At 39.7% G+C, this 21213-nt stretch overlaps 2 protein-coding genes across 2 annotated transcripts; one reads left to right on the top strand and one right to left on the bottom strand.

Annotated features, from left to right (window-relative positions):
* Positions 1 to 94: 94 nt before the first annotated feature.
* On the bottom strand, positions 95 to 9384 carry LOC103995241 (uncharacterized). The gene is made up of 5 exons (XM_009415787.3): positions 8075 to 9384; positions 7293 to 7972; positions 7110 to 7199; positions 502 to 1242; positions 95 to 375 (listed from the first exon to the last, which is right to left on the bottom strand). The coding sequence occupies exons 1-5, from the start codon at positions 8172 to 8174 to the stop codon at positions 301 to 303; spliced, it is 1686 nt and encodes a 561-aa protein (XP_009414062.2). The 5' UTR covers positions 8175 to 9384; the 3' UTR covers positions 95 to 300.
* Positions 9385 to 12005: 2621 nt separating this feature from the next.
* Positions 12006 to 15197, top strand: LOC103995477 (nitrate reductase [NADH] 1). Its single transcript, XM_009416073.3, has 4 exons — positions 12006 to 12903; positions 12977 to 13117; positions 13528 to 13760; positions 13823 to 15197. The coding sequence occupies exons 1-4, from the start codon at positions 12255 to 12257 to the stop codon at positions 15107 to 15109; spliced, it is 2310 nt and encodes a 769-aa protein (XP_009414348.2). The 5' UTR covers positions 12006 to 12254; the 3' UTR covers positions 15110 to 15197.
* The last annotated feature ends 6016 nt before the right edge of the window (positions 15198 to 21213 follow it).

The following is a 21213-nucleotide window of genomic DNA, read 5'->3' as shown; positions in this document are numbered from 1 at the left end:
TTCATTTCTCAAAAAATCAACATTTCAATACCCAGTGATTTCATTAAGCAACAACAGAAACCTTACCATAAACGTTTTCAAAGATCGCAAGCCATAGATCCAAGAACTGAAGCAATTATATCTTATTCTGCACTTTCAAATTCATTTTGACAGCTGAAGGACAGAAAAGAAAAACCAATTGATTCTTTTCACCAACCTATATTTCGAACAACTAATTTTTAGTCTCCTAAGTATCAATGAGAAACTCACTTCAGAAAACTAGCAGAACTTTTCAGATCTCAAGCAAGATGTGCTCAGTCTTCATGCATCTTCACCAGACAAGTTGTTCGCATACAGATCTGTTGGCACAATCTTTAGTGGTCTTCGTTTCTCGTACTGATAAAAAAGGATGAGAAAAAAAAAGAAGCAACATAAGCTTTAGGATGTAAAACCCACAAGATAGGGACCAAAAAAAGAAGACCATGTGCAGTGACAAACCAGAAAAAGTCCTAAAACTTTTACCTTCTTAAGGAAAGCATCAATCTCCTCCTCTGTCAGAGCTTCCTCCCAAGCATTTTTATCCCATCCAAGAGATTGCAAGAACGCTTCTTCTTCTGGGTCAACTATGGTGTCGGAAGATGGATTGGCTTCTCCATTGTCGGCATCAAAACTCTCAGACTCATCAGAAGCACAAGAATCTCCATTTAAAACATTTCCATTTTCTGTTGAACAATCCAATACTGATGGGAGGCTCTTCTTTCTCACATTGACAGAAGTGATTTGCAAGTTGTCAACTTCCTTCTCCAAGCTTGATGTCGGTTCAGTAGAGCTGGCTTCTGGAATTGCACGTGGACTGGTCAACGATTTCTTCCTCAGTAAATTGAAGAAATCATTCCTATTCTTTGATTGAGAAGGAAGTTTTCTTTCGCCATGCGAGATATGAGTTACAGCACCATTCTTGCTGTCAACTTTAAAGTTTTGGTCAGTTCGTCTCTTCGAAGGAAGAACTGCAGCAGTTGATGTGAGACCAGTGGGGTCCATAACTTTGCCAATACCAGATCCATCTTTGGCAACATGAGAGATGCTATTCTTCTCTCGGTTAAGAACATGAAAATTTCCCACTTGAGCCGTCTTTGCAATATCAGATCTAGCTGATGGTCGGAAAGTATGGTTCACATGTGATTGCTGGCCAACCTTAGCAAGAGAACTGAAATCTCCGCCTCTTGCTATCTTCGATCTTGTCTTTTCTGATAAGCTGCAACTCTGAGGGCAATAAATGGTCATGAGCAAATTAAATTTATTTGAGTCAAGAAAGGAACCAAACTGTTGCTGCCTTCATGAAGAGAAAGGCAAAAAAAAAGGTGGGGAATGAAAAACAAAAAGAAAGGGCTGTAAAACGATAATACCTACCTCTTGTACGCTATCATAACCAATCATAAAAATTCTCTTTCCGCTTATTAGCTGACCATATCCAATTTGCATCTCACAATGGATGCATATTGGAAGTCTAATGTCTTGTGGCACTATATGAAGTTCACAATCTAAGAACATGGATATTTCAAAATGCTTGTTGTCCATGCTAGATACATATCCATATTATGCATCGATGTTTGATGTTGTTCCATGCTAGATGCTTCATTGAATTATCCAATTGATAGAGCAAATACCAAAAGATCATACATATGAAAAACTTAAAAAGACACTTAAAAATTGAAATGGTAAATCCTAAATGCATTCTCTAGATGAGGGACAAGATACCTTCAATCATTATACTTCTTCACTCTCTATATTCCAAGCATTATGTTGGTAAATTAGCTTTTCTCCCTGATGGATATCTTAGAAATTCTTGTTAATTATTAGTTCATGTATCATGTAATGTGACTACATGTTCTAAACTTCAACAAACATCAATTATTGAAATTATATATAGTTAGTCCAATTCTCACCTCAAACTCAGACATACTTTTCCTCAAGACAAAGCAGGAGAAATACTCAAATGCTTACCGCTTCTCACCAACTGATGCAAAAACCTACACCCAGGTCTCTACTTGGGCATTCTTGTAGGACTTGAATCTGACACAACATACTCATGTCAGTTTCTCTTTGTCTAGTTTACTTTCTAGATTTTCCTATTATGACACCTCTAAACTACTACTAAGCTCCCAATTTCATCTGTGATATCAATAAGCTGAAAAAATGAAAGATCAAATCTGGCAAGACCATTAAATAATATTAAAGATAACTTCATACACAATTTGAGACCACCTCAATGATACAGTCTCTATCCATTTGTTGTAGCTTTCCAACAAATTATCCATTATGATCACCAAATCCTTTGTTTTCGAAAAGATTTATTTTTATATGGAAGTCCTTTTTTCCTTTCCATCTGCTAGAGGAGTCTTAATAAACTGCCAAATATAAGATAATTTAGATTATACATTTTTAATGTTGTGCTGTGACAATGCCTAGAATTCTAGATGCAGTGACTGACAATTTCCAAGCAAAATTTCACATAAGAAGTCTAATTCCATCTCTCTATATATATATAAACCCTCCCATTCTTTTGTTATCTAGGTTATAGCTGCACAATGGTCCCCAAGATCATAAAAAGTGACCTTACAAGTAAATAACAATGCAACAACTGTTCTCCTGGAAACCATTGAAGCATCTAACTGGCACAATGCTTAGGATTCTAGATGTAGTGATTATGACATTTTTCAAAATAAAAGTTCATAAAAAAAGTCCACTTCCACCTACACACAAATATAAAATTCCCTCCCTTAGTTTAGTTATCTGGCTCCATAGCGGCACAAAGATTCCCTCTTCCAAATTCAACTAAGAGGTCATACAAAGTGGGCACCACCACCTCCTCCTCTACCAACTTCTCTGCCTCCTCTATCACTCTCTTTGTTGGTCCAATCAATATTGACCAACGTTGACCCATACACCTCTTTCTCTCTCTCTCTGCCCCTGTTGCCTCAACCCCTCTTCTCCTTTTCTACCTCCTCTCTCACTCTCTTTCTCTTCTGGTTTGGTTGATACTAACCATGCCTACACTCAGTATTGGTATTGATACCAAACCAGTATGTCGATTGGACCAAGATTTTAATGCTTGATCTTAACAGCCTGTTGAAACTTAAAACAACATGCCCAGAATACTAATTAATCAATTCTATTAAAGTCTCACCAGTAGACCTTCATAAGCTGAAAATATTGTTAGTCGACCACAATAAAACCTTCCATCCATCAATTTTTGACCCAACCTAAGTCAACTTCAGAGACAATGATGGCTTTCATCTTCAATCATGGAGCAACATATGACATCAATCACATTAAACCTCAGCATGTGGAAAAAAAATGATAGTATGGCTGATGGCATCCCTATTGAGGTCTGGAAAAGTTTAGGGGACAAGGGAGTAGCGTGATCAACTAGCTTATTTAATAAAATATGAGATTCACAAGAGTGTATGATGAATGGAGGAATAGTTTTTTAGTGTCAATTTATATAAATAAGGATGACAAACAAAATTATTCAAATTATAGAGGAATTAAAATCATGAGTCATGAAATTTTGGGAATGAGTTATCAAAAGTAGGATAAGGTTTGAAACAAATATATCTGAAAATTAATTTAGTTTTTATGTCCAAAAGATCAGTCATAGAAGCTATTTATTTATTAAGACAATTAATGAAAAAGTATAGAGAAAAAAAGATTTGCATATGATTTTTATTGACTTAGAGAAAGCCAATGATAGGGTTTCTAAAAATTTATTATAGTGTGTTTTAGAAAAGGTGTATCCATTAATTATATTGATGTTATTAAAGATATGCATGATAATGTAGCTACTAATATTAGAACTATAGGGAGAGTGTCTAGTGAGTTTCCTATTAACATAGGATTACACCAAGGATCTGCATTAAGTCCCTACCTTTACACATCGATAATGGATGAATTTACTAATCACTTACATGATAGACCACCCTGGTATATGTTATTTGTTGACGATATTGGTTTAATTGATGAGAGCCTAAGCAGAATTAATTATAAACTGAAACTCTCGAGGCAAATCCTAAAAACTAAAGGTTTTAGATTAAGTAGGACTAAAACTAAATATATAAAATATAATTTTATTGATTCTAGAAATAAACAAAAAAATAATTAAATTAGATGAACAAGAAATCCCTTTAAGTAAAAGTTTTAGGTATTTTGTATCAATTATTCAATAAGATGAAGAGATCAATGAAAATATTATTCACAAAGTAGAAACATGATGATTAATATGGCGAGGGACGTTAGGAGTCTTGTGTGATCATTGGATACTTTTAAGATTAAAAAAAATTATAAAACAGTTGTGAAACCAACAATGTTATATGTATCTGAGTGTTGGGAAATTAAGAAAAAACATATACAAAAAGTTTGTGTTAATGAGAAAAAAATATTAAAATGGATATGTGGAGTTACTAGGAAAGATAGGAAACGAAATATTTTTATTCATGAACAACTAGATATCACTTCAATAAAAAATAGGATGAGAGAAAATCTTTTAAGATGGTATTGCTTCGATGGAAGATAAGATGAGAAAAAAATTATTTAAAATGAAAAGATGAATGCGATAGTCAGAAGATGTGAAATGATTAATATTAGATTTACAATGAGAGGTAGAGAAAGATTTAAAAAGATCTTAATAGAAACTATAAATAAAGATTTAAATTCTATAAACCTAATTAAACATATGATTTTTTTATAGATCTCAATGACGACAAAAGATCCATGTAGACGACCACAAATAATTGAGACTTACAGCTTTGTTGTTGTTGGTGTAAAATCAATGGCATGACTACAAAATCAGATTTAGATCCTCCACTTTACAGAGCTGACTCGAAGGACAAATATACTTGCTACAAAATGGCATCCATTGTCGATTGCCAACCTCCACCATCTGAATTTTCAGTTGAGCCTATTTTACTTGATTAGATCTACATCGAGTCATGTTTATCTTTACATTTATATTTTTTCATTTACTTATATTTAGATTATTTATTGAGTCCAGAGTCGTATTTTGAGTTGTATCTAGATCTTGAGTTCTTATTTTGGATATAAATTGGATTGGTGAAATCTTTAGAACATTAGGAAGCAACGAATGATCACCAAAGCCTCTTTCCTCATGTTCTTTCTTTGTAGGCTTATTCTCCTCCTTAAATTGTAGAAAACCCCAATTAGGAGTAATATCCTATTAGCATTCCAGTAGGGAGTGATGCAAATTAATACAAACTAACATCAATCACTATGTAGCCCCTTGGTCATGCAATGTAATATGAAACAATTCAAAATTTTATAATCAAGTCATGGTTAGACATGAAAAATGGAGCTGTTGGAAATGCATGGAAAATGATTAATCAACATGATACAAAATTTTTGGAAAGCTTTAGAAATATGGAATCCGATATGAAAGTCAAAACAAAAAGGAGAAGTGAAGAACAACTTGCACTTCTTAAGTACATAACACAAGTTCTTAGAAATAGATTGGATCACTATAAGAAAAAAAATAGAAACTCCTAGTATCCTGCCAGGTAACAAAATATATCTCTGAGTGAGGATCAATTCAGAAACCACCCTGCCGGCACACTGTGGGGTGACCAAGTTTGCGGTTTGATAGGCAGTTGCAAGTCACAAAATGAAAAAGAGTGGTACTCACATATTGCATGATAGGAAAAGAAAATACAGCAAAGGAAGAAGTAGAAGAGAGGAAAGGTATTGAGAGGAAGGAATGAAAGAGGAAGAAGAGGAAGTGGTATAAGTATCTCCCTCTCTCATTTTGTTTCCTGCACTCCAACAGTTTTTCTCTTTTTCTTTATATTAGTACAGGCCGGTACACAATAAGTATGTTGGCACTGGTTACTAGTTTAGTACCAAAATTAATGATCTTGTTACAATTATGTAAAATAATTTGGCATAGTGCTTTGAAGAATTAAGCCAAAACTATGAAAGATCCAGAGCATGTATACCAAAATGCAATTGATAAAATACACCTCAGTAGATAGGAAGTTACAGAAGTTCCACTCTAAATTTAAAAGATTAGTGAAAAAAGCGGCTAATAGTAAGAGGAATCAAGTTGCATTGCATAAGTTGAGGATCTATAGTGCGAATTTAATTCTTCCAATTTTCACTTTCATTCTAGACTCATTCCAGCCTTGGGAATAATTTGGAAGATAGATGTCTAGTTGCATGAGCTAAACTGAAACCAATATAATTTATTGTTCCACATGCCAGCTGACTTTCAACAAGGTTCATTAATCTAGAATTTGAACTGGAATCAACGCTAGAATTTGCGATCAGGATTGGGACAATTTGGTCGAATAGTCTAGATTAGACCAATGATAGGTCTTTGTTAGTCACCCTTATGTTGGCCAGAATCATCCTGAAAGCAATTGGAACTGGAACTAAAAATGATTGGAAACCATCCTAGTCCAGCCAAAATTGATCAAAACCAACCAACTTGGTCAAACACATGCAATCACCAAAGGGTCATCGGACTCAGCTAATTCAGATAAAGTTTTATCATTCCAAATTCTCCGCTATCGGGATGTTTTAGCATTGGTTCTGGGCCTTCTGGCTGAGCAAAAGTAAATAGACAAGTCCCACTTCCACTCTTACATATCCACTTGATAACCAACTTCAGATTAGGCATGGTGGGATCTACAAACCTTGCTGCTAAGTTCTTTAACGGATCCATTTACATAACCACTTGGCTGGGAAGAGCATCACTATCAAATGTTTGTATTTACAGACTTCATCACAAGCTCCTTCGTCCGGTATATGTCATGGTCAAACATTCCTAAAATATTGATCCAAACTCTTATTTTACTTTACATGGTTGATAGAACAATTACATGACACCTTATCATCAGAATTAAAGATGCAAAAACTTTTCTAAGTAACATTAGGGATTGTGTAGCTAAGCACTCTTTCGATAATTGTCATTAAGGTAAATCAGGAAGCCTGATCTCAAAGAATATTCATCTCACTTGAGAGTTAAAACAATGAGAAATGAAGAAAAGCAACAATATATTTAAACAATAGTGTTAAAATAGGAAAATATGTCTCGCCAAGAAAAATGGAAGTTATGATACCAAGGCTTTAGGCATCGAAGGCATCATGGGTATTAGTTGCTTGCACTTTTTAAGAGCAAGTTCCTCAATCCTCTGAGTGTCAACAGTTAACTGCGAAACAATTAAAGAAAGAAACTAAATCCCGTGCTAGTGAAATCACCAAGCAAAAGAAACAAGAAATCACTATCTTATTCTATAATTTACCTGAGTGTTACCAACTTGGGATGGTGCCTGAGCCAATGCTTCTGCCATGTTTAATCCTGACATTGTAATTCCTGCTGCAGATGCCTGACATGTGGGAGCAGCTTGTAGGACAGGTGAGATTATGGTTCCATTAGTTTCAACTTTTACCGGTACTTCTGCCAGAGCTGAAGTTCCAAATATGACCGAAGAAACAACGGGAAGACTCTGAACAGCAGTTCTAAGGCCAAGAGGTGATACATCACCTGTGTCTGAAAAACCATGCTTCCCTTCAGCTCGAAGAGATGGAAAGTCTTTCTCAAACGAGGTTTTGCTAATGCTGCCACTTACAGTTCCCACAGAAGGAACAATATTATTTCCACTACTTCCAAGTTTTTTAGGCCAGGTGTTGACTTGCCTTCCAGCTATCATGGACTGGGAGCGCCTCAAGGCATCTTTTTCAGCCCCAACTCCAAGAAATGAATCACGATGATCGAAACCATTATCAACCAAAACTGACTTAATTTCCCTCTCACGGGAATCAAAATCCTTTTCCTGGTTTCTATCTCGAGACCTTCTGAAACTACTGTAAGCCTGTGATTTACCAGAGCTGCCTTTATCATAAATTGCAGAACCATTAGAGCTCAAACTCCTTAGCAAGTTCCTGTCTTGGTCGCCAAGTGATTTATCTCTTGAGCCAAGCCCTACACCATTTTCACCAGCAGGAATAAAAGAAATATGTTAGCAGGAAAGATCATTATGACAAAACTGCAATAAAGGTAACAGTCATGTGGAATAAGAACTACCAGAATGTTTGGAAGAGTTGGATTGCAGGGCATTGTTGGAAGTGCTCCCGTTTGGAAATTTGTACCACTGTGGAACCAATGCCGGCTCACCTCGGTCCATTTTCAGTCCAGACCATTATCTATATACAGTTAAAACCTTCTACCTTCGGATCCAATCTATAACCAAATGAATATCATTTTCCTATACAAGATATGCTATCACAATAATTCCAGCATACTACTTCCAAAAGGCAAACCCTTGGCTTCAAGTCGCCACCATGGGCACAAAATTAGCGGTCATCTCAGAAGCAAGATTTACTCTACCAAAAACTTTAAACTGCACAGAAACTCCACAGGTACACACTAGTGCTTAAACTTGAAACCCAGTGCTTTCAAGAGAACCAATGTTTGCAAATTTCAAATATCCCACTAAATTAGCATCACTAAGTGCAAGATTTTACTCTGCTGGAAACTTTAAGCACATACAAAGCCCTCTCCAGAGAAATGCGAATGCTAAAGCTTCAATGCAGTTCTCCAGAAAGGTCCAAAATTTGTAATAAGCGTCACCAAGAGCGACAATTAGTGCGTCTGCCTGAGATTGTAAACCGCACAAAAACCCTCTACGCGAATGCTTAAGCTTCAACACCGAGTCCTGCCGAGACGGCCAAGATATATACGCTTCAAACACCCATGGGATGCCACTATAACCAATATCCAGGCAGGGATCGCCTCAAAAAAACCTTCAAACGAACCACAAGAAGGGAAGAACCCTAATGATCAATAAGGGGCAACCATCCATACAGGCAGCCAAAAGCCCAAAAGACGGCGCCGGATCAAGAACGGCGAACCCTAGACTCTGAATAGAGGGACTGAAAAGAAAAATCGGAAAGAGGGCAAGAGAACAAAGGGGCACAAACTTAGGGTGCACTCAAACCCTAACGGACATCGGATTGATGCCCCCAGAAGTAGAAGAGAACGGAGAAGAAATCCTTACGGCAGGAGGATGTTTTCTACGAACTCCCGGCCGATTCGATCGGTTCGGCGGCGTCGGCGAGGAAGGAATTCTCTCTGATCTCTCTAAACAGGAGGAGCAGAAGGAGGGGGAGGGATGGAAAGGGGGCAACTGCTTGGTTTATTGGTCGCGTTCTCTGTCGATCTCTACGCTTCTACGCTCGCTCTCTTTCGTTCGTTCTGTGCGCTTCTGCTATCGCTCGCAATGTTTCGCGCTGTCTTCTGTCTCTCGCTCGAGTTGTTGCGTTCTCCTTCGGCTTGGGAAAACCTACGAATCGGTGGTCGCGATGATGATGCTCGGTTTCGGCACAACAAACTTGGCATGTAGGCTCGTTATGGCAAGCCGCACCTCTCGATCTTGCTTCAGATGCGCGGTTTGATTTGGTCCGGTTTATACAGACAGAACGTCTCGAATGGACCGAACCAAACCACAATGTCATATGTTTGGGTTTGACTGCTGGTTCGATTTGAAGTATTCCAACCATTATAATTATATTTAATTAGCATTTTAATTAAATTTCTAACTCTTCAAAAGATAATCTAAGGATCAAAAGATCCAAAATGATAAAGGATTGCCACTTTACATCTAATAAAAAATTTACTAATAGTTCACCACCACTCAAAATTCATATCATCCTCCGTCGGCTTATATGTGAATATAAGCTTCTCTCTCATTCATTATGGTATGGCAAGACAAAGAAGAGAAATATAAATTCCCTTCGCTTTCTTTATGATAAAACAAGACAATCATAATTTTTGTATATATATAAAAATGTATAAAGAAATTTTTTTAAAGAGAACTACTCTAATCCATGTTTGAGAATATCAGATTATTAACTTGAATGTCAGAAAGATCAGATTAGAAAACCTCCTCCGACCCTGATTTTCGTATAAGTGGTACCTTGAAACTCAACATCTTAGGATTCGACATCTCGGAGCTCAAACTTCTCATAGCTACATCAGGAGAATGACTTGTACACATCAAAAGCCTCCTGAATATACATATGCACATAAGTCTAAACCATGTTAGGTTGACTAGAACGTCAATACCAAGTTCTTTTAGACAAATAATCAGAATTTTATTAATACAAACAGCACGTTAATCTTTCTCAAATTTCTATCTAAATTCAATCTACCAAAGGTCAAACGCTCAAGACGACCCGATAAATCCTTAGGGATGATATCGACTAGCATATATTACGTTGACTATTGATAGCAATGTCTTAAATTAGATCTCATCGTCATCGTTTAACCTTTACGAAGAAAAGAAAATAAGATAAGGTTTTAGATTTGAGATACAACTGGATCATTTGATTGATGAGCAATGAACCAAGCTCAAGAAGACCCTGTGCTGGTGAGGTTGCCAAAGGAATGCAGTTGAAACAAGCCTTACTTGGGTCAGAAGTATATTTCCAACATGTCCACCTTCATAAGTGATAACTGTAGAGAGCTAACTTGCCAAAGTAAATGCACCATTTCAGTAATTAGATGGAACAAATGACAGTAATGTAGGAAAAAAATCAATAATAGATTGCATAAAATGTGCCTAAACAAACTCATGGAACTGAAGATCATGAAAAAAGAGTTCAGCATTGGGCATCAACCAAGAGATGATATGCTGTAAATACTATCCAATTTTATGACACATTGCATCAGTATTAACCTTCTAAACATGAAATAATACACTAAGAATGTGATCATCATGATACAACTCCAACCACAACCAACACAGCAAAACTTGAGATGTTTGTACCTTGTAAAATCAAGATAAATCAAGAAGCAAAAACATGGCAGGAGCACACCATTTCATGAACCACAAATATGTTTCCAACATGTCTTAGTCTTTGGAGAGAGCTAATTTATCTGATAAATGCAGCTTAGCTTCCATTCCTTCATTGAAGCAAATGGCAAACCGCTCAATGTCGGAAGAATCAGAACAAGAGTGCACATTTTTAATGTTCTATCCAGTATGGCAACCTGACTGCATTAGCAGACAAAGAAAATCTAAAATGCAGATGGGAAGACTGGCAAAGAACTGAAGCATACAAACTAACTTCCAGCAAATTAGTCATCAGATCTACTGTGAACATCACCAATGTTTCAAAGGAAATGAAGGTCAGGGCCACAAAATGACCTCTCAGCATTAGCCACTCTCTGAACTTAAGGACTGCACTGGTTTGAAATCCACCATGTTCTCGACTCCCGGAAAGAAACAGAGCTTATATCTCCAAGATACCAGCACACAAATAAAGAATATGGAATACATTAAGACATACCTCAGGCATGTAATTGCAGGCAGATGTCACCTCTGTGATACATTGTATACATAAGCTGATGCTCCATGTCAAACAAGCTACACAAGATGATCAAACCAATGACTAGGAGTTGTGCATTTCACCTCCATTTGTTTCCTCAATTTGTCTTCTTTGAAGATTGGTAATTTTATCTTCCCCAAGATATTAGGAAAGTATGATGATTTTGTCATGCCATTGTAGAAATAGTACATCAAACTTCTTAATCTAAATGGTTTTTTAATAGTAAACTATGTCGGTCTAGTTTTAATTTGAAGCAAATAAATGGTGTAGCTTTACTTGAGACAGCTGAGTGACGAAGAAAGTATATTTTATTGATAGCTTCTCTGATATATTCTGGGATTCTGAGTTTGGCGGCGCCTAAGTCTGTGTTGCGCACTCTACACGTATCACCGTTTTCCAGACCGCGAGCGCCGCCATCAGTGTCCCCGCTTCACACCTCTGTGATCTATCGTAGATATATGGGGTCGATCCAATTGCCGCCGTTCCTTCCTCCGCTACTGTGCCTCTCTTCTTCCCCGGTGGGTTCTATTAATATATATGTAAACCGTCCCCATTTCCCTTTCGTGCTTGCTAACAGAAGAGTTGAAGCTCCTCTTGTTTCCTAAATGCTTACTCCTGCCATGGCGGCGTCTATCGACAACCGACGGTTTGGCAAGGCGTTTGTACGGTGCTACGGCGGCCTGGACGACGAGGACGAGGATGAGGAGGTGGCAGGCTGGAAAAAGAAGTATGGCGGCGGCCACCACGAGGCGGAGCCGGCGGTGCATGACCCGAGGGACGAGGGTACCGCCGACAGCTGGGTGGAGCGTAGCCCCTCCCTGATCCGGCTTACCGGGAAGCATCCCCTCAACTGCGAGCCACCGCTGGGCCAGCTCATGCACCACGGGTTCATCACCCCAGTCCCGCTCCACTACGTCCGGAACCACGGGGCCGTCCCCAGGGCCGATTGGGGGACTTGGACGGTGGAGATCACCGGCCTGGTGAAGCGACCGGTCCGGCTCACCATGGACGAGCTGGTCCGTGACTTCCCCCCGGTCGAGATCCCGGTCACCTTGGTTTGCGCCGGGAACCGGCGCAAGGAGCAGAACATGGTGCGCCAGACCATGGGGTTCAATTGGGGCCCGGCAGCCATATCCACCGCGGTGTGGCGCGGCGCCCGGCTCCGGGACGTGCTACGCCGGTGCGGCATCAGGGACCGCAAGGACGGCGTCCTCTTTGTGTGCTTCGAGGGAGCGGAGGACCTCCCTGGCGGCGGCGGTTCCAAGTACGGGACGAGCCTCAGGCGTGAAGCGGCCATGGACGCGTCGAGAGACGTCATGCTCGCCTACATGCAGAACGGCGAGCTGCTTAAGCCGGACCACGGATTCCCGGTGCGCATCATCATCCCGGGCTTCATCGGTGGCCGAATGGTCAAGTGGCTCAGGCGCATCATCGTCGCACCGCAAGAGTCCAACAGCTATTACCATTATAAGGACAACCGCGTCCTTCCCTCTCACGTTGACGCGGAGCTCGCTGACGCCGAAGGTAATGGGATCGCCATATTATCTACCCATACGAATCATCACAATAAATGACTGATATTATTATTTTTCCGTAGCTTGGTGGTACAAGCCGGAATATATCATCAACGAGCTCAACATCAACTCGGTGATCATCACGCCAGGCCACGACGAGATGCTTCCCGTCGACGCCTCTACGATCCAAAAGCCCTACTTCATGAGAGGTTATGCGTATTCTGGTATGTTATATACTGATTACCAACTTAATTAATTGGATATGCCTATTCTTAGTTGGATATATCATCATGTAATTACTAGCCGGTGTCCGTTTTTATCTGTCCGATATACACAGATCGTGATGTCATATTTCATAAGAAGATGGCATCATCTACGAGACATCATTCTTTAAATTTACTGTATCCTATGCTACATCCTGCATTTATGACATTGTAACATTCGCCAGTTTGGTTTCCCACCCGATATTGCATTTTGTGATGAGGAAATAATCATAAAAGAAGATAATGTCAAGTAAAATAAATGTGCATTGTGCGCGTTGTACCTAAGTCATCAGAAGCAAAGCTTTCATCGGGCGTCATGGTGGATAGAGTCTGCGGAAAGAACTTCGTATCATCTGGTTTGTGTAAAACAGGTGGCGGAAGGAAGGTGACACGAGTCGAGATAACAAACGACGGTGGGGAGACGTGGCTGCCGTGCGCGCTCCACCACCCCGAGAAGCCCAACAAGTTCGGCAAGTACTGGTGCTGGTGCTTCTGGTCCGTGGCTGTGGAGGTGACGGACCTGCTCGGCGTCAAGGAGGTGGCGGTCCGGGCGTGGGATGAGTCCCTCAACACCCAGCCTGAGAAGCTCATCTGGAACGTCATGGTAACCCGTTCTCGCTCTCGAGTTGGTCTATTGGCTTTGGTTCTCAAATGGTGGTGGTGCAGGGGATGATGAACAACTGCTGGTTCAAGGTGAAGGTGAACGTGCGCCGGCACCAGAAGGACGAGATCGGGCTGGTGTTCGAGCACCCAACGCAGCCCGGGAGCCAGTCGGGCGGGTGGATGGCGCCGCAGAAGCACCTTGAGACGTCGGAGGTGGCGTCGATGAAGAAGAGCGTCTCTACCCCCTTCATGAGCACCACCACCAAGCGGTACGCCATGTCCGAGGTGCGCGAACACGCGTCCGCCGCCTCCGCCTGGATCGTCGTTCACGGCCACGTCTACGACTGCACCGCCTTCATCAAGGACCACCCCGGTGGCGCCGACAGCATCCTCGTCAACGCTGGTAGCGACTGCACCGAGGAGTTCGACGCCATCCACTCCGACAAGGCAAGGGCCCTCCTCGAAGCCTACCGCATCGGCGAGCTCGCGCCCTCGGGTAATACCTTCGAGGCCTCCCTTCGTGCCACCATCCGCGAGGTCTCGAGGCCCCTGGCTCTCGTTAGCCCCCATGAGATGGTGCAGTGCAAGCTCGTGTCGAGGAAGGCCGCATCGCGCGACGTTCGCCTCTTCCGCTTCGCGCTCCCCTCAGCGGACCAAGTGCTGGGCCTCCCCGTCGGGAAGCACATCTTCCTCTACGCTACCATCGACGACAAGCTCTGCATGCGGCCATACACGCCCACGAGCTCCGTCGACGAGGTCGGCCACTTCGAGCTCCTGATCAAGGTCTACTTCAAGGGCGAGAACGCCAGATTCCCCAATGGCGGCCTCATGTCCCAGCACTTGGAATCGCTGCCGGTCGGCTCCACCCTCGACGTCAAGGGACCGTTCGGCCACATCGAGTATACCGGCCGAGGCAACTTCCTCGTCCAAGGCAAGCCGAGGATCGCGAAGCGGCTCGCAATGATCGCCGGCGGGACCGGGATCACGCCGGTGTACCAGGTGATCCGGGCGGCGCTGCAGGACCCGGAAGACCACACCGAGATGCACCTGGTGTACGCGAACCGGACGGCGGAGGACATACTGCTGCGGGAGGAGCTCGACGGCTGGGCACGGGAGCACCCGGCGCAGCTCAAGGCGTGGTACGTGATCAGCGAGGTGAAGCAGGGCGAGCGGTGGCGGTACAGCACGGGGCGCGTCACCGAGAGCATTCTGAGGGGGCACATTCCGGTGGGCGGCTCCGACGACACGCTCGTGCTCGCCTGCGGGCCGCCACCGATGATCCAGCTTGCCGTGGTGCCCAATCTGGAGAAGATGGGGTACGACACCGCCAAGTCACTACTAATGTTCTAAATGCTGTCGAACTGGGCTGCAAAACTCTTCCCTTCTCCATCCTACCATGAGGAACGGAGCACTAAGAAAGCTATAATGGAATCTTTCATTTAATTGAACACCATGCATGCCATTTGGCTTCAAAATCCTTCAAACGATAATGCTAATCATCCTGATTCCAGATGTTATAGTGCTACCTGACCACCAGCAGAGAAGAGAGAAGATACGTGATATATCTTGTCATGTTTCACAACGTCTCTTGCACCTCTAGTTGGACTCCACAGACTTCAAGATTGTTTGAGGAGCCAACCGACAAATGAAAGCCTTCCGTGGCGGCAACGAAGGGCCGTGAGCTCTCATCTCATCGCTACCGACAAACGGAAGCCTTCCGTCGGGGCTCGAAGAGGCCACGGCCCTTCGATGCCCCCAGTGGCTGCAGGTACGTGAGGGTTTGCACTACTGCATGGTTTTCACGTACCGCCCACCGCTCCTCGCATGGGGCCTGTGACCTTTCGCTCGCTAAAGCGAGCTGATGGGGCCCAGGAGACAACCGACGTAGTATCTAGGGAACCAGCGACGAGATGCAACGTGAGGAACACGATATTGCTGTCGTATGGCGTAGTATCATGCTCGAAGACTCACATTGATAACGAAAACGCTTACATACTTATTTCGATCTTATTGGACTCGTGCCACTCTAATTCAGACTTTTGATTATTATACTCGAAGACTCACATTGATAACGAGGACGATTATACTTTTATCTCCATCTTATTGGACTCGTGTCATCTCAAATTCGAGAAACGTGCAATGATCGTGACATGGTTTATAGCATCTAGGAATTACTTCATGTCGTTCATATGATATTGAAATATTAGGCATGTGGTGCTAAGTCATCAAAGTAGGTGTCGATGATATAGCACTAGAGCGTCGACTACTTGACAAGTATCAACCATATAGGACCTAAGTGACAGCTAAGTGACTATGAGTTATTTGTCATGTAGCACCAAGGTGTCAATGATGTGACGTGGCATGAAGCACACAACACCACGGTGTCGACTAGGTGAGAAGTGTCGATTATATCATTATTCTCTTATCAGACCTATCACATCTCAAATTATTCTTAATATTGTTTGCATCCTTAACTAGATTTTGACATGATATTCCATGTCATCATATTTATTATTTATAACCACTATGTTAAGAACACAAGCAAAAGATCTTAAGATGCCATAGAATGTCATCAAAATATGCACCAAGAAATTAATGCAAGCAGTAGAGACAAAAGAAATGTTTGGTGAAAGTAATCACAATCAAGTATATAAAAACACAGATATGTGATAAGCACCTACTTTCTCTGGCACGCTTATAGAATGTCCATTGTTCATGTATTATAAGCAACTATGACAGTAAAATCTTATACTATTACTTGTGAACACCAACACAGAGACATTTCATGCACTGAACTTGGAAATGATCAAAGCATTTTAGTAAACAAATGTATAAAATATATATATTATCTTTTCAAAAGGATCCAAGATTAAATTCTTGGGTAGTACCATCTACATGATCTAAAGCTGAAATCCTTTCAAGATGAACCAACAGGCTGAGGAACTTATTGGTGAAGATTAATATCTTTTTGTGGTCTAACTGCACAATTCTTCATTTCCAATTTAAATAAGCTGCAGTGACTATCAGTGAGTGTTTATGATAGTCAATCTACAGAACTCCTAATCATAGTATGGTGCATCTTTCACTTTTCAATAACTAAGCATATCAGTGATTCTCACACCCACAACATGCAACTACATAAAACTGTGAAGCCTACGCATGAGCTTGAAGAATTCAAAGTCACTGAGAGTGCATTACCTCCCATTAGAATGGAACTATGAGTTTAGATAGAAGCTGGAGATGACATGAATGAAAAACAACATCTGTGCAGGCGACTTCTGCCCCTGACTTCCACTTACCTAAAGATTACAAATTTCAACAGTAGCAAACATCACACCATCTATTAAAGACTCAAATGTTCCACAAAACACATCCAAATTAAGAGCACTAAACTAATCACTAATATGCTAGGAATATGATCTCCAAAATCTTATTATGATAAAATTGTTTCAATTTATTGAAGGAACATGGTATTCCTTTTCTCGATGGTGTATCAAGCAAACCGACACAGAACAAATAACAATTAGATATACCCTGATTTCGACTACTAATATTTAACACCTTTTGTACTTGCATAAGAAACCACAAAGTATCCTCTTTCAGTAGACTCCAAACTCCAAACTGCTTATGCATGATGTCCTTCTAAATTCTCAGCAATAAGAGAAACAACTAAAATTGTACCAAGATTGGTCCTATATCCCCTCTGAAATTTTCAGTCTTTGTTATATTGATTCCTTAATTTTGGAGGCACGGCTTGCCGCTTTTCCAAATTCCTATAAAAGGGCAAATCTCTTAGGCTGAAACTTCTATTGATGATATTGGAAAAATCAATTATGTTCTGCCAGTCAAATCCTTTTCTCACCACCTCCTTCTTTCTTGCCAAAAAAAAAAAAAATTGGGGCAGGTAAGCAGCTTCCGAGATGGTCCTTTCTCTATCCTTGTTTTGGTGTAACTACAAATAGGTTATTCCAAGAACTTCGATAAACCTGAAAGGGGGAAATGTATGGTTCCTAAGGGTTTCATCCATATTTAAACATGTATTTTATAATCCTCAAATATTTCTAAAAGTTAGTTGCATATAGTAATAAAATCTTAATGTTATTTGTAATTATTATTCTTATAAATATAAGACTGACATTATTGGATTTTTTCCAAGTATTTATTTATTAATTTATTCTATAGTACTTTCATCAATCAGGCTCATAGTTAATATCTAATACACCCAATGTGAAGTATATATAATCTAATCAGTTTGAATAATTTAAACTAGAGAGTATAAAGACACTAGAAGCACGAGAGTATATGAAAAGAAATACCACAATAAGATATAAAACAACATTACCATCTTGAGTTTTCAAAATATGATAAATTATTGATATCATTCATGTTTCACAATTGAATAAAATATTAATATCTTCAACATTCACTTAGAATTATTTATACAAGATTAATATCATTCTTATAGAACAATATTATTACATTTGGGTATACAATCATAAATTATAAAGATATCCAAAATAGTATCGTCTTGTCCCATCCCATAATTATTCTAAGTAAATTCTCCTTTGAGATTATCTAAATCTCATAATTATATGTGTTATTATGAATATTACTTTTTAAATATCATTTAGGACTAATTCTTTAATATAATTTTATAAATTATTAGTCTAGACTATTTTAGTGGTTATAAGACCAATACAATAATACAAAATATAATTTAAAATATCATATAAATGATAAAATATTTATTATAATTTTATTTCATAAGTCTACCATCCGATGCTACTTTGATAACTACGAACCTAGATAAAACTTAAAGATATAAGTTACAAATAATATTCATTAAATATTTTTTAATCTAATTATGTAGTATTGATAAATAAAAATTAATTATAATAATTATTGAACAAAAAATTTAATCAAAACAAAAACTCATATGATGATAACAATCATAACAAAACAAAATTCATGACTTTATATGAAAATAAACATCAATTTTAAAATGTATACATGTGAATAAATACATAAATATCTAAGAACAATAATTAAATTTTAATTATCAGTAGCAAAAATTTTACCAATAAGTCATATAAGAAAACTATAAAAAAATTATTATTATATATATAATTCTATAAATGACCTAAATGAGTCAATTAATCTTATTTAATTGGACATCCTAAATTAGGCCAATTCGAATTAGACTACCCAGATTAGACCCAATAATCAACCTAATCAAATCAATCAAAATTGGGTTCAAATTAGGCTTCGACCAAAATTTGATTAAAGCATGTCGAATTAGTCAATTTTATAGTTAAGGACATAATCCGAAATATTTAATTTTTGAAGGGTAAAACTATAATTTTATAGGAATATATATATATATATATATATATATATATATATATATATATATATATATATATATATATAGAAAATATATAATATTTGAAAAGCAAAACTATCACAGGAGGACATCCATTGGAATCAATAGATTCCATAAGGGCAAAATTTACCTTTACTAGGGTAAAAGCCTTAAAACCTTAAAACCTTCACCCTTTCATGGACCGCCGTTGAACCACAGTGCGCACGTGCATACCCTCTCCGATTGATTTGGCTATGGCTAGTATAGTCACACGCTCTTCACCGATGGCCAACGTTGCTTGGCGACATAACAAAACCTTACCAGTCGACCATCATGGATAGCCACATGACCTCTTTTGTAGCATCAAGGCCACCCCACGGTCCTTACCAGACTAGGAGCCTTGTCGCTTTCCAGTAGCGCAGATGTCCCTTGCTATCATTTGTGTTGCACTTGGAGCCTTGTCACTTTCTAGTAGCGAAGCCTAATCTAACCTCCTTGAAGAGCTCGAGGTGGGCCTAAGATGCGTAAGTCGACTAAGCTTGAACCGACCTCCTCGGAGAGCCCAAGGTAAGCGACAAAAGAGGTAAATCTACGCTATTGGAAAGCGACAAGGTTCCTAGTAAAACACTATAAATAATCAAAATAGACTTTTAACCTTAATCAAGCCAACTATAAATTAAAAAATATGATAATGATCTATGAGCAATAACAATTGAAGAGTTTTTATAGTAAAAAAATATTGAATATTCATTCCAAGATGTTTTACATTTTTTTCTAAATTCTAAATGGTATATTTGCTCAAGATATACATGTCATAGCAAATGGACATATATATGGTCTTTCATAAGTATTTATTCTGTCAATATCCATTAATATAGTAAACAAGGATTAACTATAGTTTAACACTAATTATTCAAGTTAAAAAAGATATCTAAATATTTGTACTTCTCCTTTTTTTTTTTTTTAATCATAGTGAGTTTATTTAAAGTTTAATATTATTAGGAGTTTTAATTGACAATGGTAGGTCGGTTCAAGCTACTTACGCATCTTAAGCCCATCTCGAGCTCTTCAAGGAGGTTAGATTAGGCTTGGTTAACTTACGCATCTCGAGCTCACCTCGGGCTCTCCAAGTCAGGTCAGACTTGACCGACCTACGCACCTCAGGCCCACCTCAAGCTCCCCAAGGAGGTTGGGTTGATCTTGGTCGATCTACGCACCTCGAGAGTTTGGCGAGGTGGTGATATTTGAAGATATGCCTTGTACTATTATGTGACGTGCACCACCATAAGGCATGTCATTGTCATTGCGATACTCACCCCCAAGGATGTCTTGAGCATTTTTAGATGCTCACCCTCATTGGGGAGTTTCGATGTCATTGAGATACTAAGCCCTGAGGAGGATGATGGGGATATAAACAGGAATAACCTTTGTATATGAACAAATACTAGAAGATCATACTACACAGCGGAATTAAATGGAACCACAATCAAATAGAACACCAAAATATACGTGAAAAACCCCTTCAATGTGAAGGGTAAAAACCACAGGGCAAACTAGAGATAATCCACTATGAGAATAATGAATATACAAATCTCAATCTCTTGCCCTAAACCCTAGCAACAATCTCAAGAGAATAACTGGGATACAAGGATCACGTTACTTCTTACAATATCTAAAACCTCCCCAAGTAATCACACCAAGAGTTTACTGTAGATTTGATCTAACCTAAGATGAGAACACTGCTAGATGATTGAGAACAGCCTCTCTGTGTTGTCCTTGTCTTCTTCCCTTTCTTTCTCTTTCTTTTCTGCCTTGTTTTCCTCCTTTTCTTTGGAATCCCGTGACTCTTTTCTTCTCCCACGTTGCTGCCCTATTTATGCTTTTTTCTGCCTCCAAAACGCAGCCACCACATCCCCCCTAATGTTAATTAGGGTTAGGTTAAGAGGGGGTGAGCTGTGGGATGTCCAAGCCCACTATGGACTGAATCTGTGGGCTGCCAGCCCAACAACCTCCCCCTTCAGCCCATAATGTTAATTAGGAGTCCCATGACTCCTCAATGTGAAGCCATGCCGACCAACTGTCGGCATATCTC

This window comes from Musa acuminata, chromosome BXJ3-8 (assembly GCF_036884655.1).
Source record: "Musa acuminata AAA Group cultivar baxijiao chromosome BXJ3-8, Cavendish_Baxijiao_AAA, whole genome shotgun sequence".
Lineage (NCBI taxonomy): Eukaryota > Viridiplantae > Streptophyta > Magnoliopsida > Zingiberales > Musaceae > Musa > Musa acuminata.
The sequence above is the reverse complement of the archived record's forward strand: the minus strand, read 5'-3'. Positions and strand labels throughout refer to the sequence as shown.

Bases quoted from the DNA above. Each gene is read 5' to 3' on its own strand.
- LOC103995477 (XM_009416073.3), top strand. From the start codon at position 12,255: ATGCACCACGGGTTCATCACCCCAGTCCCGCTCCACTACGTCCGGAAC. The intron at 13,118-13,527 runs GTATGTTATATA...TGTGTAAAACAG, and splicing joins GAGAGGTTATGCGTATTCTG to GTGGCGGAAGGAAGGTGACA. The intron at 13,761-13,822 runs GTAACCCGTTCT...GTGGTGGTGCAG, and splicing joins AGCTCATCTGGAACGTCATG to GGGATGATGAACAACTGCTG.
- LOC103995241 (XM_009415787.3), bottom strand. From the start codon at position 8,174: ATGGACCGAGGTGAGCCGGCATTGGTTCCACAGTGGTACAAATTTCCA. The intron at 7,973-8,074 runs GTAGTTCTTATT...AAAATGGTGTAG, and splicing joins CAACTCTTCCAAACATTCTG to GGCTTGGCTCAAGAGATAAA. The intron at 7,200-7,292 runs GTAAATTATAGA...ATTGTTTCGCAG, and splicing joins CCCAAGTTGGTAACACTCAG to TTAACTGTTGACACTCAGAG.